Source organism: Berghia stephanieae, chromosome 5 (assembly GCF_034508935.2).
Source record: "Berghia stephanieae isolate SIO BIC M18660-M18661 chromosome 5, UCSD_Bste_1.3, whole genome shotgun sequence".
Classification (NCBI taxonomy): Eukaryota; Metazoa; Mollusca; class Gastropoda; order Nudibranchia; family Aeolidiidae; genus Berghia; species Berghia stephanieae.
Genome location: NC_088364.1, coordinates 75,270,529 through 75,290,528, shown reverse-complemented (window position 1 = coordinate 75,290,528; position 20,000 = coordinate 75,270,529). Strand labels below are relative to the sequence as shown.

The following is a 20,000-nucleotide window of genomic DNA, read 5'->3' as shown; positions in this document are numbered from 1 at the left end:
TTGAGCACTTGAGGGTCATTGCTAGAGATGTAATATCTGAGATTATCCTGTTGAAAAACAAAAGTACCCTTTGACCTTATGATTTAGAACTGTTTAGCATTCTTCTTTTATTCATGAATTATCAACTTTCAATCATTTTAATTTTTTTTTCGGTAATTTTTCATAAAAACTTATTAGTCATAAATTGCATTTATATCACTATAATTCATAACCTTAATAAACCCAATTGGAAAAACTGCTTCATGCAAACTAATGCTATTTTATTATTACTATTATTATTATTATTATTATTATTATTATTATTATTATTATTATTATTATTATTATTGTTATTCTTCTTCTTTTATTATTATTATTATTATTATTATTATTATTATTATTATTATTATTATTATTATTATTATTATTATTATTATTACTACTATTATTATCATTATTGTTATTCTTCTTTTATTATTATTATCATCATCATCATCATCATCATCATCCTCATCATCATTACTAATATTGCTATTTAGCCATATATAAATAGCAAACAATGTTATTCCTTTAATATTATAACTGTCAGAATAATTTGTTCAGAGAGATGTTACGACTATTGGCCAAAGAGCCCAAAATAAACTCTTGAACTTGAACTAACTATCTTACACCATCAGAGTCGGTTGCATTTAGATCATCAATGACGTATCCAGGATCCTCAAATTCATAAACAGTCTTGACAACATTGCCATGGCTGAAGGTTGGATTGCCCTCGTTACGTGTGATGCTGAAGGGAACCGTGCAGGAGCCCAATTTCCGGGGGAATTCAGAATTGTAGACAGATGCTGTCAGCTGTAAACATGAAAGTGAATAAAACAACATTAGCACAATGTCCTAAAATGAAAATCATTTGTTTTTATTAGCAGTAACACAATTTAGCATCTGTATATCTAAGCTTTTGATATAATAATAATAATAATAATAATAATAATAATAATAATAATAATAATAATAATAATAATAATAATAATAATAATAATAATAATAATAATAATAATAATAATAATAATAATAATAATAATAATTATTATTATTATTATTATTATTATTATTATTATTATTATTATTATTATTATTATTAGAAATAGATAATTACATCAAAACGGCTAGTCGTTGTACTGGTGAGAGGGAATTTGACGAAGACCTCTCCATTACTATCAACCCTGAAGTATGACCTGGCTAGACCATCTCCACTTTCACCAAAAACGAATCTGGTGTTGGGTGAATTCTGTTGTGGAAAAAGAGAGAGATAGAGAGTGAGAACGAGATTATTTATTTTTTTGTTTTTTGTTTTGTGATTTTTTATTTAAATCATTAATTGTAGATGAATATTAATTGCTAACGCTATGTAAAAGACAGCCAAATAATCATCTAAAGGGGACTGCGGGTGAGATTTCGTTAAAAATGGGTTACAACAATATTTAAAAGGAATTTACTAGTACATCTCAATCTATTTTTATTACTTTTCCTAAATAAAAAAAATACTCTGTGCTAAGTTGTGTTTGAACAATATTTTCTTTCCCAATTTTCGTAATATCTTAAGAACATTTATGATACATTTTCCCATTTTTTCTCAGTAAGAATTTTTCATGGAATTTCCCTCACAAAGGTAAATTAAATTTTGTGATGACTAAATTTGTGCTATTTATAACATATTATGTACCGTAAATGTATAATGTTTTTAAAAACTAGAATGTAGTTTTTAGCCCTGTATTTCGTTCAAAATATAGTTTTGTTGATTTTCTCAATATTGCTTCTTTCTTTGTATCTGATCATCTCACTAAAATGCTTTTAATATTCTTTATTCTGCTTACTCATCATTTTACATCAATCTGAAACAAATATCTACAATTTAATCTAAATGATTATATAAACTACTGCTAGAATGACAACTTATTCACATAATGTACAGTACAAATATTCTATCTGAACAGATATGTATGAAACGGTGCCACAAAGAAATAAAGAAAAAGAAAAGGAAAGAAAAAGAAAAGAAAAGAAAAACATCTCAAAAAAAAACCCCAGTCTTCCTCGACTGTTTTTTTTTCTTTTTTCTTTTTATTTCTTGCTTTGTCTTGCACAGTTTCACACAGACTTGTTCAGATCTTTATCTTACATCAGTGCTTGCTCCAAATCTCTCAATTTGATATTTACAAATATTCTAAAAGCATTTTCACTCTTTAAAAAAATGGGTATGCCTTCTTTTCTTTTCTTTTTTTTTTTTTTTTTTTTCATTACAAATGTCGAAATTGTTTTCATCATAGAATAAAAACTTCTGTGAAGAATGAATAGATTTTCCTTTTTTTTTTTTTTTGAATGCTTACAATGTTGTCTCTGTCAGAGGCTCTAAATCTGAAGACGGGCACGTTGTTAGTTGTGGGAATTTTCTCTCGAACGTTAATAATCTGAGAGGCTGAACATTCTGGGGCAAACCTATCCCTGATAATTTGGATGGTGACAGTTATTGCAGCAGACTTTACTGGGACGCCGTTATCAAAGGCTACAACTTGGAACTGGTTGTGATGGGAAGATAAAAAATAAAGATGATTGAATGAAAAGAGAAGCAAAAAAAAAAAAAGGTTGGTGCCAGTATCAGTGATACTAAGCTACTTGAAGCTGTGGACTGTAAAAGAAGTAATAAACACAATTGAATATAACGGCTTTTTTTTGTTTGTTTGTTGCTTTAGGTCTCTTCCAACACAATTGAGGTTATATGAGAGACCGCTGAAACAAAAAAACAAGCAATCTAACAAAAATAGTACAAATGTAAATCAAAATCATAACCTGAAGATATCATAAGCTAAATTATAAATAACCAAGAACAAACAGGCAGAAGATTTACAGAAAAAAAAATATCCCCTGTCAAAAATACAATCACAAACCAAAGAAGCAGGATAGGCTAGTAAAGAGAAGAAAAAACGACATCACTATCGGATCGTACACCCATGTGACCATCATAGGTATATGATTCAAGGATGATGCTCCCATCCAACCACCCGCTGATATATAACGGCTTCAAATAAGAACAAAATACCAAACATGGAATTTAAGCGTGTAATATTGTTAAAAAGTATACATTCTACACTTACATGAAATTTAATTTCATTCCAAAGTATATTGTAATTTGTCTTTAGCCATATGGCAATTTGAATACAATAAATTTGGTCCATTAAGATACTCACACTATATATATCTCTCGGAGCAGTAGTAAGATCTTTTAACACTCTTAGTTGTCCACCTCTTTGGTCCACGGAAAAGTAGACAGCTGCTGGAGTCCCAGAAGCATCTCTTTGAATATTGTAGATGATGGCATTCTGTGAAAAAAAAAAATGTAATATGCAATCTCATCAAACATTCAAACCAGAGTTGTCAGGCTGTCTTTGTAAACGAAACTAGATTTTATATTATTCCAAATCAATGTCAAATGATGTAAAACAAAAATAAAAAGGCAAATATTTTTCAACAATGTTAAAACAGGCCGAATAAAAGTAAGAAAAATATTGCTTTGCGGGTTTAATTATTAAGTTTTAACTCCGTTTTACTTTAAAAATTAGCAAAAATATGTCTGTTTATAATGAATTGTCAATTATGCACTACAATCATAAAATGTTACAGAAGGAATCAAAAGAGCATTATACGAGAGATGTCAGAAAGGACAGTGGAATATTGGTATAACTTTTGAACTAAAAACCATTTATTTTCTCTTTGTAAACAGAGATTCCTAGGTCATTTAATCTTCTTTTTATTGTGAATTTTCATCACAAATAATAAACGCAATATCAAACGCTATGCTTTTTAAATGGCGACTCCAATCACAGAATGGTGAAAGTCAGACGTCAGAGCTATTATTTGCTTTTTGTTTACATAGGGAAGAAAACAATCTGAAATTCATGATGAAAGAACCACATCATATGGTGAGATTGCAACGTCTAAATGCCAGGTTTATTAATAGAATCCAAAGATGATTGTAGATCTCAAGACAACAGACACAAATCAGGTCGGTCATATTGCTTTAAGATTTAAAATTCCCAAAAGCACTATTCATGTAATTGTCCATGACATGGTGGGATTTTGGAAAGTTTGTGCCAGATGAGGTTCTAAAAATGTTAACAAAAGAAGACAAGCTTCAAAGACTGTAAATTAAAGTAACCTTATGGATTGGTGTTAACAAAACAGTATGGCCGAGACACACCCCATTGAAGGTCCTAATGAGGACTTTCAAGCAGAAAAATAATCTCCTGGGACATTTAATTACTTCAGTCCAGATCTTGTCCCATCTGGCTTTTAGCCGTTTGTATCCTTAAAGCCCCAGTTAGGGAAAAATAGGAACGATACAGGTAAATATTTTTTTTTGAGGATGTTTGGTTTCCAAAGCTTGCGACGTACAATTTTTTAAAATTTGGTATCTATTCGCTATGCTGGCATAATACATTGTTCTGTATGGAAACTTTATTGAAAACGTAGCTAAATAGAGACTCTCCGCTATAGGTGGAAGTATTAATTTTTTTTCTAGTTAATACTAATCTTTAACTTTTCAGAATGTCTTTTATTATTAGAGGAGAGTACTTACTATGTGAAAATAAGGTAAAAGATTATTTTATTTTTCAAGTTGGTTGTAATTGTTAACGTTTAAAATTCATACCCCATCACTGTCAGTTGCTGTCATATTGAATACAATTCCTCCAAGAGGGAAGTACTCGCTGATAGATGTAGAGTAAGAACCAGTAAATCGTGGACCGCTGGGATTATGGTCGACCAAAACGACGACGTAAGCCTTAGCTTTCAAGTCTGGGTTCTGTTCATCATAGGCCGTGACATCCATCTAATACATTTACAAATGGGGTAAATAAATGGATCAATAAAAAATTGAAGTTAATTAATGGTAATGATGACGATGATAATGATGATGACGATGACGACGATGATGATGATGATGATGATGATGATGATGGTGATGATTTTCCATACAAAAAATGGGTGTTTTCTTGTTTGCAATATTTGTAAATCAACCTAATGCTTAAGAGAATGAAGATAAAATTCATACAAGACATTCAGCACCAAGCTTCGTAAAGCTTATCATGGTCTTTGAACAAAAGGTTTTTTTTATTTTTTATAATGGATAAATTAAAGAAAGCAACTAGTGAAAGAAGCAGATCTTAGTAGTGAACCACCGTTATGTCTGGATTTAGACCACCCAGAGTCTCATACAGATACTAGCACTGGGTCTCAGCTAAAGGCAACTTCAGTTTAATTAACAAAAGACATAAGTGGAGGTTTTTGGTTTCCCCTTTATCAACAAAACACGATGAATGAAAGAACGCCATTATCACATCTCTCGTTTGTATTTAGTGTTTACATCACGTTTTGCTCATATAAGGGGAGCGTCCAAATTATCTGCCTTCGTTCAATAAATTGAAGCCTCCATTAAATTTCCTTTCTTTATTTATGGTTATTAGAATTAGGAAATTTAAGGTATTTTAAAAGTTTAAGAAAGAAAAGTAATTCTTCTCAATGAAGGCATTTATTTATACTAAAAGTAATTAATTAAGATCAACAGATCAAACACAACATATAGATAACATAACTTTTGCCCATGAGCCACAAAGGAATGGAAACTCTGCCAGAATAAATAGTGACAGCACCATGTCAGAAACAATTCCTGACCGCTCCGAGTGCATACAACATGGCAGCCGCTGCTTCTAATGGTGCTCACACTTTTATGTTATGACGATCAACCCAATCAGCAAAGTCTTTAACGCACTCGTGTACCATAGCAAACCCACCCGGAAGCTTCGTCACAACACACCGTTCAACTAGATGCTCTGCGGTTTCGGGTTCTTGTCCACATCGGGTACATGTTGGACAGGTGGAAAGTCCCCACTGATGAAGCGATTTTGCTGTGCAGCGCTCGTTGTATGAAGAAGAAGCTTAAACATGTTTCTCTTGAAAAAAATTCTGTTTTGAGATTATAGGTCACAGATGTCTTACAAATGCATGGAAAGCAAGCATGCTTACCGTGTAGAATGAAGCTTTCCTAGTATCCAAAGTGTACAGTTTACTCAGAGTGATTCTTCCACTATCTTTATCGATTTTGAAGAAGTCTGATTCTGAAGCGGTGCCCAGTTCATATTTAATTCTTGGCTGAAAAATCGATTCAGATATATCAATAATACTATGATGATGATGATGATGATGATGATGATGATGATGATGATGATGATGATGATGATGATGATGATGCTGATGATGATGATGATTATGATGATGACGAAAATGATGATGATGATGATGGTGATGCTGATGATGATGATGATGACGATGATGATGATGATGGTGATGCTGATGATGATGATGACGATGATGATGTAGGCGGCAACAATAAGAGTTAATCATGAGGACAATGATCATGATCTGTAAATTGTAATACAGCATAACAATTCAAAAGGCAACTTTAACATTTTTGCGAGTGCATCGACATTCATCAAGTTCGAATTCATTGAAACCATGTTGTCAATAGTTATAAAATATTACAATTATTATTTTTTTAAGAATACACACCACACACACACACACACAAACACACATCACACACGTACACACACACACACACACAAACACACACAAAACAAAACAAACAAACAAAAAAACAACAAATAATCAGACAAAAAAGGCAAGAGCTATGAAAAAAAAACACATCAATCAAAAGTAACCCAAAGAGACCAATAGATCGCTTGTTGACCTTAACAGTAATTTCGGTTTTGGCTTGCTTTTGTAACAAGTAGCAAAATGTAGCATTGCATTTATTTCAAAACTATTGGCGAGATAAAATTATTGTTAGTTCTTTTAAATGCATTACCATGAATTAATGTTGCATAAAGCTTGAATACCCATTTCAACACCATGTTTTAAATGAAATTTGCATGAATGAATAAAATATTCAAGTTGTTGTATGATTTCATTATTCTACTTTCTTCAATCAAATATTTGTCTTAAACTCAAGATAAACACAGCAGTAGGCTCATTGCTGTGTGATTTGGAGGCACATATCAGCAAAGATGCTATGTCTTGATCAACTTACTTAGCCCAAGATCACAGGCCCATAATCCCGCTGCACACCAAGAATAGTTATTATCACACAAAGAACAATTTCGCTTAAAGCATTGAAAAAATTCACAAATAAAAATAAATGAATATATAGCTAAATAATAAGATAAGTGAAAACGTGATTCAAATGAACTGATGCTACTTTTAATAAAAAAAAAAAAAAAATAAAAAAAAAAAATAAACTCCCTTTATTCACCCCTAAGGGGAAAATTTTCCTTAGGGTCTATTCCAAGGGAAGACTGGAATAATCCAGGCGTCAGCCGCAGTGCAGCGCCGCAAAATGAGCTAAGGCTAGGTGACTTGCTCAAGGCCACACAATGCGGCGGGTCGTCGAACTCAGTACCTTTTGGGTACGAAGCAAAGACCATACCGCTGAGCCACGCTGTCCCATAATAGACCTTTTACTAGCAAGACATTAAAAACAAACCACAACAACTTTTATATTGAGCAGTATTCACTATATATGCTTTACAAGGAATCCCATGCCCATAGCAACACTGACTAAAAAGGACGAGTCTAGTAAATGCTTTTACATTTTTTTTTTCTGACAGAGCCGACGTTGTGATTAGCCAGGCAGTCATTCAACACCAGAGTAAGGAGTGGACATTTTTCAAAGAATCAACTTTCAATCAACTTCAGCATGCTTGGAACTTAGGACCTACACGTCAATAGTGGAATATCAAACAACAAGACCAAAAAACCGCGCGGAAAAAAAAAAAAAGTAAACATTGCATAAATCGGGTGAGAATACTGAGCTCTTTCACTCAACTACCATTTCATGGGGAAATTAAACCACCAAGTTAAGTTAACATCAGTTTATTTATCGTACCGAATTGAATGGTAGATCATTATCTCTCGCAGTGACAGTAATGACGAAATCACCAACTTCAGCAAGACTGGTCATGGAGCCAACATATGGTGTGCTGATAAAGAAGGGAGTATTATCTTTGGGTATACGCTTGATGTCAATAACTACCGAAGCTTGCCCAGTTCTTCCTCTTGGATCCTTGGCTCTGATGGTCAACTGAGAACAACATTGATAAAAATGAAGGATACCAAATGTAATCAAATAAGAATAAGAATATTGTAATATTAGGCTACTTGACAGTCAAAACTTTATCAAACTTTTAATATATTTTTTTAAAATGTGTGTTGATGTAAAGCGCCAAGAGCTTCATGGCTGAAGATACCATGCTCTATATAAGAGTCCAGCATTTTTACATCATTATTATCTTAAACACAGTCCATTTTCGAAACAATGTACCAGATTGGCATCAAGGTTGTAAGCAATATTGAGATCTTAAAATATATACTGCAAATTATTTTTTTTTGTTTATTCAGGCCACAAAATTTTTTCCCTATGTAGCAAAATTCTGCTCTAAAATAATGAAACACTACTTACTTTTTTTAAAATATATTTTGGCCACTAAACACTCACTTCAGATACCAAATGATTATATTCACTCTAATTGATTGATCAATTGTTAATCAAAAAGTCAGATCTCAGGTTTACAAATTTGCAAGAGGTTTAGAAGTATCTCAATCTATGGTTATAAAGCAAAAGTTGTCTGGTTTTAAATGAAAAAAAGGATGTTTATGTAATCAGTATTCTTTTTCTTTCTATATATAATGGTTCAGTCAAATTGAGCATAATTGTTTATTCTTTACTTAAGGAATTTTTTTAATGAATAAAAGTATTTTTTAAAAATCCAAAACGGACCAAAAAAAGTGGTGCCTTCAATTTTTGTTGTTTCTCTGAAATTTATGTGCTTACCGTGTACTGGTTATCTGCCTTAGTCATGTCACCTTTTGTTCTTATGATTCCAGTTGACGCTTCAATAAAGAACTGATCCATTCCATCTGATGTGGAGCTGAAAATCTCATAGGTAACTTGTTCCTGTTTTCATAATGAAAGAAAGCGAAAATACTGGTGAAATCCTTATATATTGTGCAATTTTTGCTGTTGAAAAATTCAGATAGCAACTAACAAAAACAATTTTAGAGGGAAATAAAAACAAACATGCATTTCAGCTTTTTGCCAAAACGTATATATTGTCAAGACCTCAAACTTTGATAGAATATAATCATTAAAAGAAACAACTAAATTGTGTGTTTAACTCTAAGGAAGTGTATAAGTTGTGGATATTATTGTTAACGCGTGTTATAAAAGTACAAATTTGATTAAACACTCCTAAAGGTGGACGGACAGCTTTTAGAAATATTGTGACTTGAACAAAAATTCAACAATTGGGACAAAAATGTGGAAATGTGATTTAAATTATGTCCCTTTTGATATTAAGAAGAAAATGATCATTTTTTTAAATGTATGACTGACCTCCTGAAACTTGTATTATATCGAGGTGAATTACATCTTTAAAATTCAATACATCGTTTTGTTTTTATTGTTGAATGAAGAAGGTCTTAGAACTAGAAATGTTTCATGCTACATAAATCATTCAAAATTGTTTTATTCTTTTTTAATGTTGTTACCTTGTCAGAATCAGTTGCCGTGACTTTCACAACAGAGGTGGCTGCCGCGGCTGTTTCATCAATCTCCTCTCTGTACTGGGTGGGCTGGAACTGAGGTCCAAATTGATTTCGTACAACATTCACAGTCATTATGCCAGTGCCAAATCGTTTGGGATAGGCGCTGTCATGTACTCTCAGATCAATCTGAAGCCACGAAGAAAAAAGGTGGTGGAATGGAAATGGAGGACATATTGATCATTAAGGTGGAAGTGCAAGAGATTATTCATAACAAACATAAATCGTCTCTGACAAATATAAGCCTTTTCCCCTCAATGGATCTATCTATAGGGCAAAACAAAAACACCTATTTCAAGATTAAAGAAAAATAAGGTTCATGGCAAGAATGAATGAATAGATAACAGGCTATGATAAAAAACAGTTGCTTAGTAAATGACTTGTACTGTATAAAATGGAAATCTGATAAAGTCTCCTATAGCCTCAACTTTAAAGCGCATATTTGAGCATTATTATAACGTGGAGCAGCGCTTTATCAATGTGCAAATCTTTACATTTGAGAAATCAACTGCATAGGTTTGATTTATAAATGTCGAGACAGATTTTTGATAACTTCCAACGTTCCTGAAGAATCTGAGGTAGAGCGATTACCATTTTAAAATGTCTGCGAGTCAAGCAATGGTTACAATGATTAAAAATTGAATGAAAGGCAATCAATGTGGACTTTTTTTTTCTGGACCTGATGCATCAATATTCCGTTCAACTCAAAGTCGTAGAGCCCCTAGATGTTGGCTTTATTAAAAAAACAAACCAGAATGTTTGTATTTTGTTTTTAAGGGTTTTACGGCACTTGCAACACATTAAGGTCATATCAGCGGCAGTAAAAAAAAAAAGAAAATTGGATAGTGAAAAGATTCTAGATGTACAATAAAAAAAAAGGACTTGAGACAAAGGGGAGTGGTTCAAATAGGGAACAAATGTAGATTCCAAGAGCACACTATCAGTGTACTTAATTTGAGATCACCTAAATGTTTCACCCATACACCAGCATAAGATCCCACTAAGAGGAATACACTCAAATGCTTACATTATACATTCAAAATAACAAACATAACAACACATAACAGAGGGATGATTTACAAGAAACAAAATATCATCTCCCAAAACTATAACTATACATTCGACTGTTTCCCTCCCAGCCAAGGAACTCCGGCAAGGATCAGGACAAAACTAAGTAATCTCATTCCAAGACAATGACAGGAGACAATTGGAAAACGGGTCTAAGGATCCCCACCCAGCCATATCTGTCGTATAGCTGTGTCTAATTAGATACTGTGGGTAGCCTTGTGTCTATTCCAAAAGGCAGTAAACAATTGTTAGTGTATTTAAACCGATAAAACCTGGGATTAAAGTCTTGCTTTGCTTAACATATTTATTAAATTTCCGATTCCCTACAAAGATTTCTTACCCTGTAACTGGTCAGTTGGAGAGGATCTTCAGTAAGAGGAGTAGTGAGATTGACGCTTCGATCATTAACAAGCTCAAAGAAGATTTCTGATGGATACATGCCAACAATCTCATATACCAATGTACCCTGAAAATCCAAATTTAAGAGTAGTTGTGATACATTATAAACATAATAAGATTGAATGAAACCTATGTCCGTGTGAGTGTATGTGTGTGCGTGTTTATGAGTGTACGAGGGAGATAGAGAGAGAGAGAGAGAGAGAGAGAGAGAGAGAGAGAGAGAGAGAGAGAGAGAGAGAGAGAGAGAGAGAGAGAAAGAGAGAGAGAGAGAGAGAGATAGATAGAGAGAGAGAGAGAGAGACAGACAGACAGACAGACAGACAGACAGACAGACAGACAGACAGAGATTACTTATAAAATCTTTAAACATAATTCATTTGAAATATAATATATTTATGGTAAGTGCTTTTTTTTTTATTGTAACGCAGATGATTAACTAAGCAAATCATTAAAATATATCCTTGCCTGCAAGTTATCATCCTTTGCTTCCACGGTCTCAATAATGCCAAGATCCCTGAATTCGGAAATAGTTAGTGCATAATTTTTTACGAAATAAGGTCTCTGGTCAAATGTGACAGATAGGAGAAGATTACACTTGTCCGATTGCCTGTTGTTGTGCCTGGTATCAGTGACGTCCAAAGAAAACTGTGGATAGAAGAGATAAAAAAGACAACAGAAAATAAGATAAGGTAAGACTAATATTGCGCCCAAAAAAAAAAATATATATATATATATATATATATATATATATATATATATATATATATATATATATATATATATACGATAAGCTGTGTACTTGCCAGTGGAAAAAAAACATATTATATTAAAGTGTCAGAATTTATGATTGATTGTCATACAATGAAAGGACAAATCAATGGTTGCTTTAACTCGTTAAAACAATGAGGGTTTTTTTGTTGCCATGAAATATCTGCATATAAAACCCATCAACTGCCAGTTTGTTTTTTTTTTTTTTTGGTGCTAAAACTGCATAGTTATTCAAACTAGCCTTCATTTTAGGGGAAGAAATTCGTGTCTCATAATAATGTACATGATATGTTTGTTTTGATGTTTTAAGAGTTGAACGGTGCTTGCAACACATTTAAGTCATGTCAGCGACAGGTAAAATAAAAAAAAAATAAAAAAAAAAAAAAAAGAAAGAAAGAAAATGGGATAAGCAAAAATATTTTAGAATTACCATTAAAAGCACACGAGAAATAGTAATACAAAGGAAATGGTTTAAATAGAGGATTGATGTAGATTCAAAGAACACACCATCAGTGTAATTTGTTTGAGATCCATTCATAAGCACAGAATCCCAGTAAGAGGAATACACTCAAATGTTTACAAAGCTGTAAATTCAAATACTTAGAAAAAGCATCAAATTATCATTACAAGGTTAAAACAGTTCGTCTCCCAATATTATAACTGTACATGTCACTGTCTTCCTCCAAGCAAACGGCTCCAGTAAGGAGAAAAACTTAAGTAATCTCATTCCAAGACTAAGACAGAAAGCAAGCTGGAAAACAAATATAGGGGGATAAAAGTCACGGCAAGTGACTTTTATGCCATGATGGCGGGATTAAAGACGCTACAAGATAAAACGTTATTTAGAAGCAATCTCCAAGCTAGACTTCAAACCACCAAATCGTTTCAAAAGAACAAATCACTAAAATAGTTTCATTCCATTCTCTAGAAGCACAAAATATCAGAAATTCTCGTTCGTTCCTAGAACGATTATAGAAATCTTCTCACACACATTCTCTCGCAGTTCACGTCATTAACATGGTGAACATAAGTTCCAGCCAAAGAGCTTCATTCAGCGAAGCCACCTTTTCATCTCCTTTTTCAAATATAGATTCGTCTTATTTATTTTTGTCTTTATGTTTTACTCAGACCGTGGGTTCGACTACCCATTGCAGCAAAACATTTTCTGCCACTTCTCTATTCACTTCATTTTTTGTTTATAATATATATATATATATATATATATATATATATATATATATATATATATATATAATACTTACGTTGTATGTTCTTGCCGTTGTTGACTCCAAAGACTCGAATAACCAGAGCTGACCAGTCTTAGGTTGGAGATAGAATGGTGAATTGTTGGGGTCATACTTCTGAGAGTTGACCTCGGCAATGGAGAACTCGACAGAATCCTGCAGACGAATGTATACAAAAACCTTTTTTTTAATCACTAGTGCAGATGCAACATGCTCTAGTAAATATTATTTAATATATATATATTACGTTAGTGAACATAAGGTTTGTGGAATTCTGAATATGAGGTCGGTTTTTGAATGAGCTTCAAAATTTCTTATTATAAAGTTGATCATCAATAATACAACATAGGGACTGGTGCATTTAATCATATTATACCTCTTGCTCACTTCAGTAATATAAATATAAATATAAATATTAAATCTCTTTTATTTTTTTTTTCAAAGCAATTTTTAAAAAGATTGATATTGTAGAATCGATAACCAAGATGTATTATGCTTGCCTTGTGAAAAGGCCGTGATTTTGAACGTGAACAAAGATCTGTTGGTGGAAATCTCATACTCCTGCTATTGTGTAATTATGTAAGGCACTGTTCACATTTGATTTCAATCAACTCAGATGGTGTTTGCTTTTGTTTTTAAGGGGCGGTTTGGTCTATTTATAAGAAAAATCCTTCAAAAAATTGATTTGGTTGAAAACGATATTTTATTATATTACAAATAATATTATTGAAGTCGAACTTCTTAAAATAGACGAATAGGCACTAAAAACACACTCGACACACTCGAAAAGGGTACAAGTTTAGTAAGAAAAGTGTGAAAAACGAAAAGCTATTTTGCTATTTTCTCAATATATCATTTTTCTAAGGGTATGGGATACTGTGTCAAACATTTCTCAGAATCTATTCAATGAGGTATCACAGAGATAATGGATTATGTCAAGATAGAGAGAATTTTTTGATAATGCATATGTATTTTGAATTATAATCCAAATTATAAATTTTTAACATCAATTTTGTCATAACATTTTGATTCTCAACTTGTAATGTTCTAGTAATAATTCCATAAGCTAAAGCTGTAAAATCTCTCTATGGTGACACACTATGCTACAATGTTGATACGAGGGAAGAATTTGATATTTTGTGGAACGTTTGCCACAAGATTGTTATCTTTCTTTATGCCAGACCCCTAAATTAGGTCACAAAACAGGTATCAACACAGATAATTTATAATTTTCACCAAAAATGTTGTTTTTTAAAAACATATAATAACGATACAGAATGATTAAAACCGCCTAATATAGGTAATTAAATTTTTTTAAGAAAAGACCCAAACCGCCCCCTAAGGGTTTTACAGCATTTCCGACACAATTAGGTCATTTCAGTGTCAGTAAAAAGAACGAAGAAAACGGGATAGTAATATATATATATATATATATATATATATATATATATATATATATATATATATATATAGAGAGAGAGAGAGAGAGAGATTTACAATTGAAAGCACACAAGAAAAAGTAAATCAAAGGGGAATGATTTCAATAGGGAACAGATTTAGATTCCAAGAGCAAACTATCAGTGTACTTAGTCTGAGATCACCTAAAGGTCTCATCCTGACACAAGCACAGGTCCCCATGAAGAGGAATACATTAAAATGTTTACAAAAATCATTATATTATATATATATATATATATATATATCTACTAAATGTGCTCAAAGCGCTTTACAAGGGGTCCCTGGTCAACAACAACATCTAACATGTAGGACGGGACATGACGCCTGTTAGGCGATATTACAAATTTTCGGACAAAGACAAAGCTGTTAACGACCAGGTACTCATTTTCCAACTGAGTATGGTGACAGAATGTGAGTAAAAATCCTTTTCCAAGGACTCACCTATGCGCTGAGCGAGGCTCGAACCCAGGTCCTTCCGATCCAAAAGCAAGTGTCATATCACTAGACCACATAGCCACACAATATACATATCAATAATTAATTACTATTTAAATTACACCCCCAGAGTCATGGGTCTCTTTCTTTTTTAAGTACAAGAATTGAAATTTGAGGGTAGCCACTTACACCATCTGGGTCAGGAGCAGTTATGGTGGTGATTGGTGATGGGACTGCATGGTATTCACTAATCGTTTTCCTGAATGGAACTGAACTACAGATTGGCCCAAATTCATTTCGGGATACCAGGACAGTCACTTGAGCAGTGGCCTTTCTCTCTGGGTCAGTTCTGTCATAGGCAATCACTTGGAACTATTTTGGGAGAGAGTATAATATTATAGATTATCTAAACAATTTCAAAAAAGGCAATAGATACAAATGCAGAAAAAGCATGCATGTACACACACACACACACACACACACATACACACACACACACACACATATGAAAAAAAAATAATATATATATACTCTGGGATCGGCGAAGATGTTGCGATTAACCAAGAATGTTTTTGTTTATTCATCCTAACAATGCCACTACCACATTATCTAATTTGTCTGTAGTGTTTCATTCATCCTGTTTTGTATATAATATATACAAAATATATGGAGAAGAAAAAAATATGCTTTTTAAACTCATGTTTTGGAGCTCACCTTATATTGAATTATCGTATCATAATACAGAGATCTCACAAGATTGATCTCACCCGTGTCAGAGTTCAATGAGAAGTATGCTGGGGGAGGGGGAAGTAACTCATAGATGATTTTGCTCTGAAAAACAAAAACAAAAAATTAAGGGATAAAGATTCAAAATCAATTGGGGTTTAATATTGTGTAAACGTTTACATGTAACAATCTTCAACTATTGTTTTATGCCATCTATGTCCTTCTTAGCCATGAATGAGTCCCATGTAGCTCGAGTTTGTCCATGTTTCTGAACTGTAAAATGGACTATATGGCTTTGGTACCTTATTAAGTTTCAAGTTTATGGTCTTACTTACATCTCATTTCAGAGCATGTCTGTGTGATGGCATTTTAAGAGCTTTCTCAACTCCTTATTTTCCTCCTCCTCTTCTTCTCTTCTTCTTGCCCCTCTTTCTTCTTCTTCTTCTTCTTCTTCTTGTTCATTTTCATCCTCGTCTTGGTCTTCATCTTCTACATGTAAAGGGGGCAAAGTCTTTGCTTTGCACCCAAAAGGTACCAGATTTGACTACCCGCCTCGTCGTTTGGCCTTGAGCAAGACACTTCGCCCTAGCTCACTTTGCAGTGCTGCACTGCGACTGAAGCCTGGGTTAGTCTAGTCTTCCCTTGGGATAGACCCTAAAGACAAATTCCCCCTTGGAGATGAATAAAGGGAATTTTATTTTATTTTTCTAATTTTTATTTATGTATTTGAGCCATTTCAGTCACCCCACCTCCTCCCCCCCCCCAATACCCCCCCCCCCCCAATAAAACAAACAAAAACGAAAGAAAATAACCGAAACAATTCAGTGTCTTTATCGGGTATGACCACATGTATCTGATTAAAAAGCAACTTACCAATACAATAGTTGAACAGCAATTATAATTTGCTTAGCATAATCTGATATTTCAAAGACGAAGTAAGAGCAATAGTGATCAAAATCATTAATCATGCTCAAATAATTTGACGATGCTCAGTCAAATAATGTATTATTTCAAATGAAAATCAGGGTTGTCTATTTGACATTTTAATGCCAAAATCTTTTTTAAAAATGCTGTTTTTTTAAAGCCATTTGCATAGAAAAATTGGTCTTGGTACATGGGCCTTTTTATTTTTCTATTTGAAAAAAAAAAAAAAATTTCTGATGTCTTAGAAATACATTTCATCACTTTGGTAGACAAATTGACTCATTCCAAAATATTCAATTTTCCATCATTAAAGTTGCAAGAGTGAAAAGTTTATTTTATAAAATTTACCTACTCATGAATTGGTGATAAGGAAACAGATACATTTCCACTTTCATGTGTATTTTAGCAGAAAGAATTGATGTATTGATAAGTTTGAGATTTTATTTCAGACCATTTGACTTTTTCCTGCGACTTATTATGTATTTTTAAAAATCTGACAAACCTAATGGAAATTGTAATTTCCATTCTTCCAATTAATGTCACTTACTGTAGGGTCCATATCTAGGTCAGTGGCCTCAACAGTGGTAACCAAATCACCAGCCTTTGCTGTGTCTTTAATGTTTTCAATGTAAACACCATTTCTTGTGAAGAAGGGGAACTGTCCAAAGCTATCAATTTTAATGACCACATCTATATTAGGTGCGCATTTGACAGGAAAGCCAGTGTCACATACTTGAACTTCAATCTGAGGATAAGCAAAATAAGGAATGAAATGATTTACTGAGTCTTTAGCAAAGTAAACTAGATTTTTATTTACTTCATTTCATGGCCATTTGAGCCTCGATGAAAAGAAAAATGATGTGCACTGCACAACGGTAAAACACAAATCAATAGATTTAGAGTTCAAATCCTAGGTCAAAAGCACTTAACTAAGAAGGCTAAATAAGAAGACACTTGACTAAGGCGCGGTATAAATGATTACCTGAATATAGGAGGTGATATATATTATAGAGAGGGAGGCTACCTGAAGCCAGAGATCATAAAAATACCGTAGTTAGTAAAAATATAAGAGTACAAGTATCCTAGAAAGGAACTTTATTGCATAAAATGGACATTTGGTTCATTATGGCCTGCTGGGGGGGGGGGGGGGGGGGGGGGGGGGGGGGGGGGGGGGGGGGGGGGGGGGGGGAAGGATAAATGTAGCTTTGTTGTTTATGTTTTTAAGGGTTTACGGCGTTTGCAACACATTTAGGTCATATCAGCGCCAGTAAAAAAGGAAGAAAATTGGACAGTGAAAAGATTCTAGATGTACAATTAAAAGGACTCGAGGGAAAAGTAAGACAAAAGGGACTATTTAAATAGGGAACAGATGTAGATTCCAAGAGCACACAATCAGTAGACTTAGTTTGAGATAACCTAAATATCTCACTAAGACACCAGCACAAGATCCTACTAAGAGGAATATATTCAAATGTTTACATAAAACTTTCTAAATAACAAATACAACAATACATAACAGAGAGATGATTTACAAGGAAAAAAATATCATCTCCCAAAACACGAACTATGCATTTGAATGTTTCCCTCCCAGCCAAGCACTACGGCCAGATCCAAGGCAAAACCAAGTAATCTCATTCCAAGACAAAGACAGAAAGCACATTGGAAAACAGATACAGAGGGATAGAAGATACAGTAAGTACCTCCCTGCCCACTGTGGGAGGTCGGGACCCCCACCCAGAACGTAGCTTTGTGAAGTGATTTGAGAGTGATGAACCCATCGAAACCTGCCCCCTCTTACGACAATGGACACGAATGTCAACAAAGCCAAGCCATTTCAACCTTGTTAAAAAATGAGTTTTATAGCACTTGCAACACATTTAGTTGACTTTTGTTTGTTTGTTGCTTTAGGTCTCTTCCAACACAATTGAGGTTATATGAGAGACCGCTGAAACAAAAAAAAAACAAGCAATCTAACAAAAATAGTACAAATGTAAATCAAAATCATAACCTAAAGATATCATAAGCTAAATTATAAATAACCAAGAGCAAACAGGCAGAAGATTTACAGAAAAAAAATATCCCCTGTCAAAAATACAATCACAAACCAAAGAAGCAGGATAGGCTAGTAAAGAGAAGAAGAAACGACATCACTATCGGATCGTACACCCATGCGAACATCATAGGTATATGATTCAAGGGTGATGCTCCCATCCAACCTCCCGCTTAGTTGACTTTCAGAGTCGGGGAAAAAGAATAATGGAATAGGAAAATGACTTAAAATTTAGAATTTAGACGAGGTCGTCCTTTCCAAAAACAATAAATCAATAGGCAAATAAGTGAGTGAATGAATGAATAATATACGAATGAATAAATAAAATAAGTATATAAATAAACAAATAAATCAATCAATTAGGACGAATAGAAAGAAGGAAATAAAGTGATACTTACCACAAACTCATTTATCCCTTTAACAGATTTTCTGAGAGAAATTTCCCCTGTGATGTCATTGATGAAAAAGTAAACTGCAGGTCCTGTGTTGAGACCACGTTGTCTCTCACTGGTGATTTTGTATCGAATTTGGTCCTGATTGAATTTGATAGACAGACGATGGTAAATATTAGGGTCTCTTGAAATTAGTAAAGGCGTTTCATTGTTTAAATATTTGATTATGACACACACACATACACACACACACACACATTCATTTTATATATATATATATATATATATATATATATATATATATATATATATATATATATGTATATATATATATATATATATATATATATATATATATATATGTGTGTGTGTGTGTGTGTATGTGTGTGCGTGTTACAGTCCTGACGATGGCCGTAAAGCCTGAAACATCGATATAGACTCCAACATCGTGGTAAATATTACAATAATAATTCGCTCCATTGTTATATATCGAGCACCATTCGTACCATATTTGTATCTAACACTATTCAATATATATATATGCAACGGAAAATATGAAAATTATTGAGGCATACAGAATAATGAATATGTAAATAAATGATGCACTCACTGATATGTATACAATGTGAAATCTAACACTTATTGAAATTGATCCCCCCCCCCCAATATATATATATATATATATATATATATATATATATATATATATATATATATATATATATATATATATATAATTTTAATTCAACTAAGTATACTATTCTTACCAATGGGTCACGATCAGTAGCTGTTACATTTGTCACAAACCCCAGCACTGGATGGTCATCGGGAATAGTGGCATCAAAATTT

The 20,000-nt window shown here is 33.1% G+C and overlaps 1 protein-coding gene across 1 annotated transcript in view; it reads right to left on the bottom strand.

Annotated features, from left to right (window-relative positions):
- LOC144973608 (uncharacterized) overlaps positions 1-20,000 on the bottom strand; it is a 230,766-nt gene that overhangs the window by 53,596 nt on the left and 157,170 nt on the right. The window contains exons 116-133 of the mRNA XM_078916257.1: positions 19,919-20,000; positions 19,158-19,292; positions 17,257-17,454; positions 15,774-15,890; positions 15,249-15,431; positions 13,185-13,322; positions 11,620-11,799; positions 11,096-11,221; positions 9,634-9,816; positions 8,918-9,040; positions 7,973-8,167; positions 6,055-6,180; positions 4,682-4,861; positions 3,222-3,353; positions 2,364-2,552; positions 1,136-1,267; positions 649-831; positions 1-47 (exon numbers count right to left, since the gene is read on the bottom strand). The exon at positions 1-47 is cut by the window's left edge and continues 82 nt beyond it; the exon at positions 19,919-20,000 is cut by the window's right edge and continues 101 nt beyond it. Coding sequence (XP_078772383.1) covers positions 1-47; positions 649-831; positions 1,136-1,267; positions 2,364-2,552; positions 3,222-3,353; positions 4,682-4,861; positions 6,055-6,180; positions 7,973-8,167; positions 8,918-9,040; positions 9,634-9,816; positions 11,096-11,221; positions 11,620-11,799; positions 13,185-13,322; positions 15,249-15,431; positions 15,774-15,890; positions 17,257-17,454; positions 19,158-19,292; positions 19,919-20,000 — 2,649 coding nt within the window. The remainder of the gene's footprint in view (positions 48-648; positions 832-1,135; positions 1,268-2,363; positions 2,553-3,221; positions 3,354-4,681; positions 4,862-6,054; positions 6,181-7,972; positions 8,168-8,917; positions 9,041-9,633; positions 9,817-11,095; positions 11,222-11,619; positions 11,800-13,184; positions 13,323-15,248; positions 15,432-15,773; positions 15,891-17,256; positions 17,455-19,157; positions 19,293-19,918) is intronic.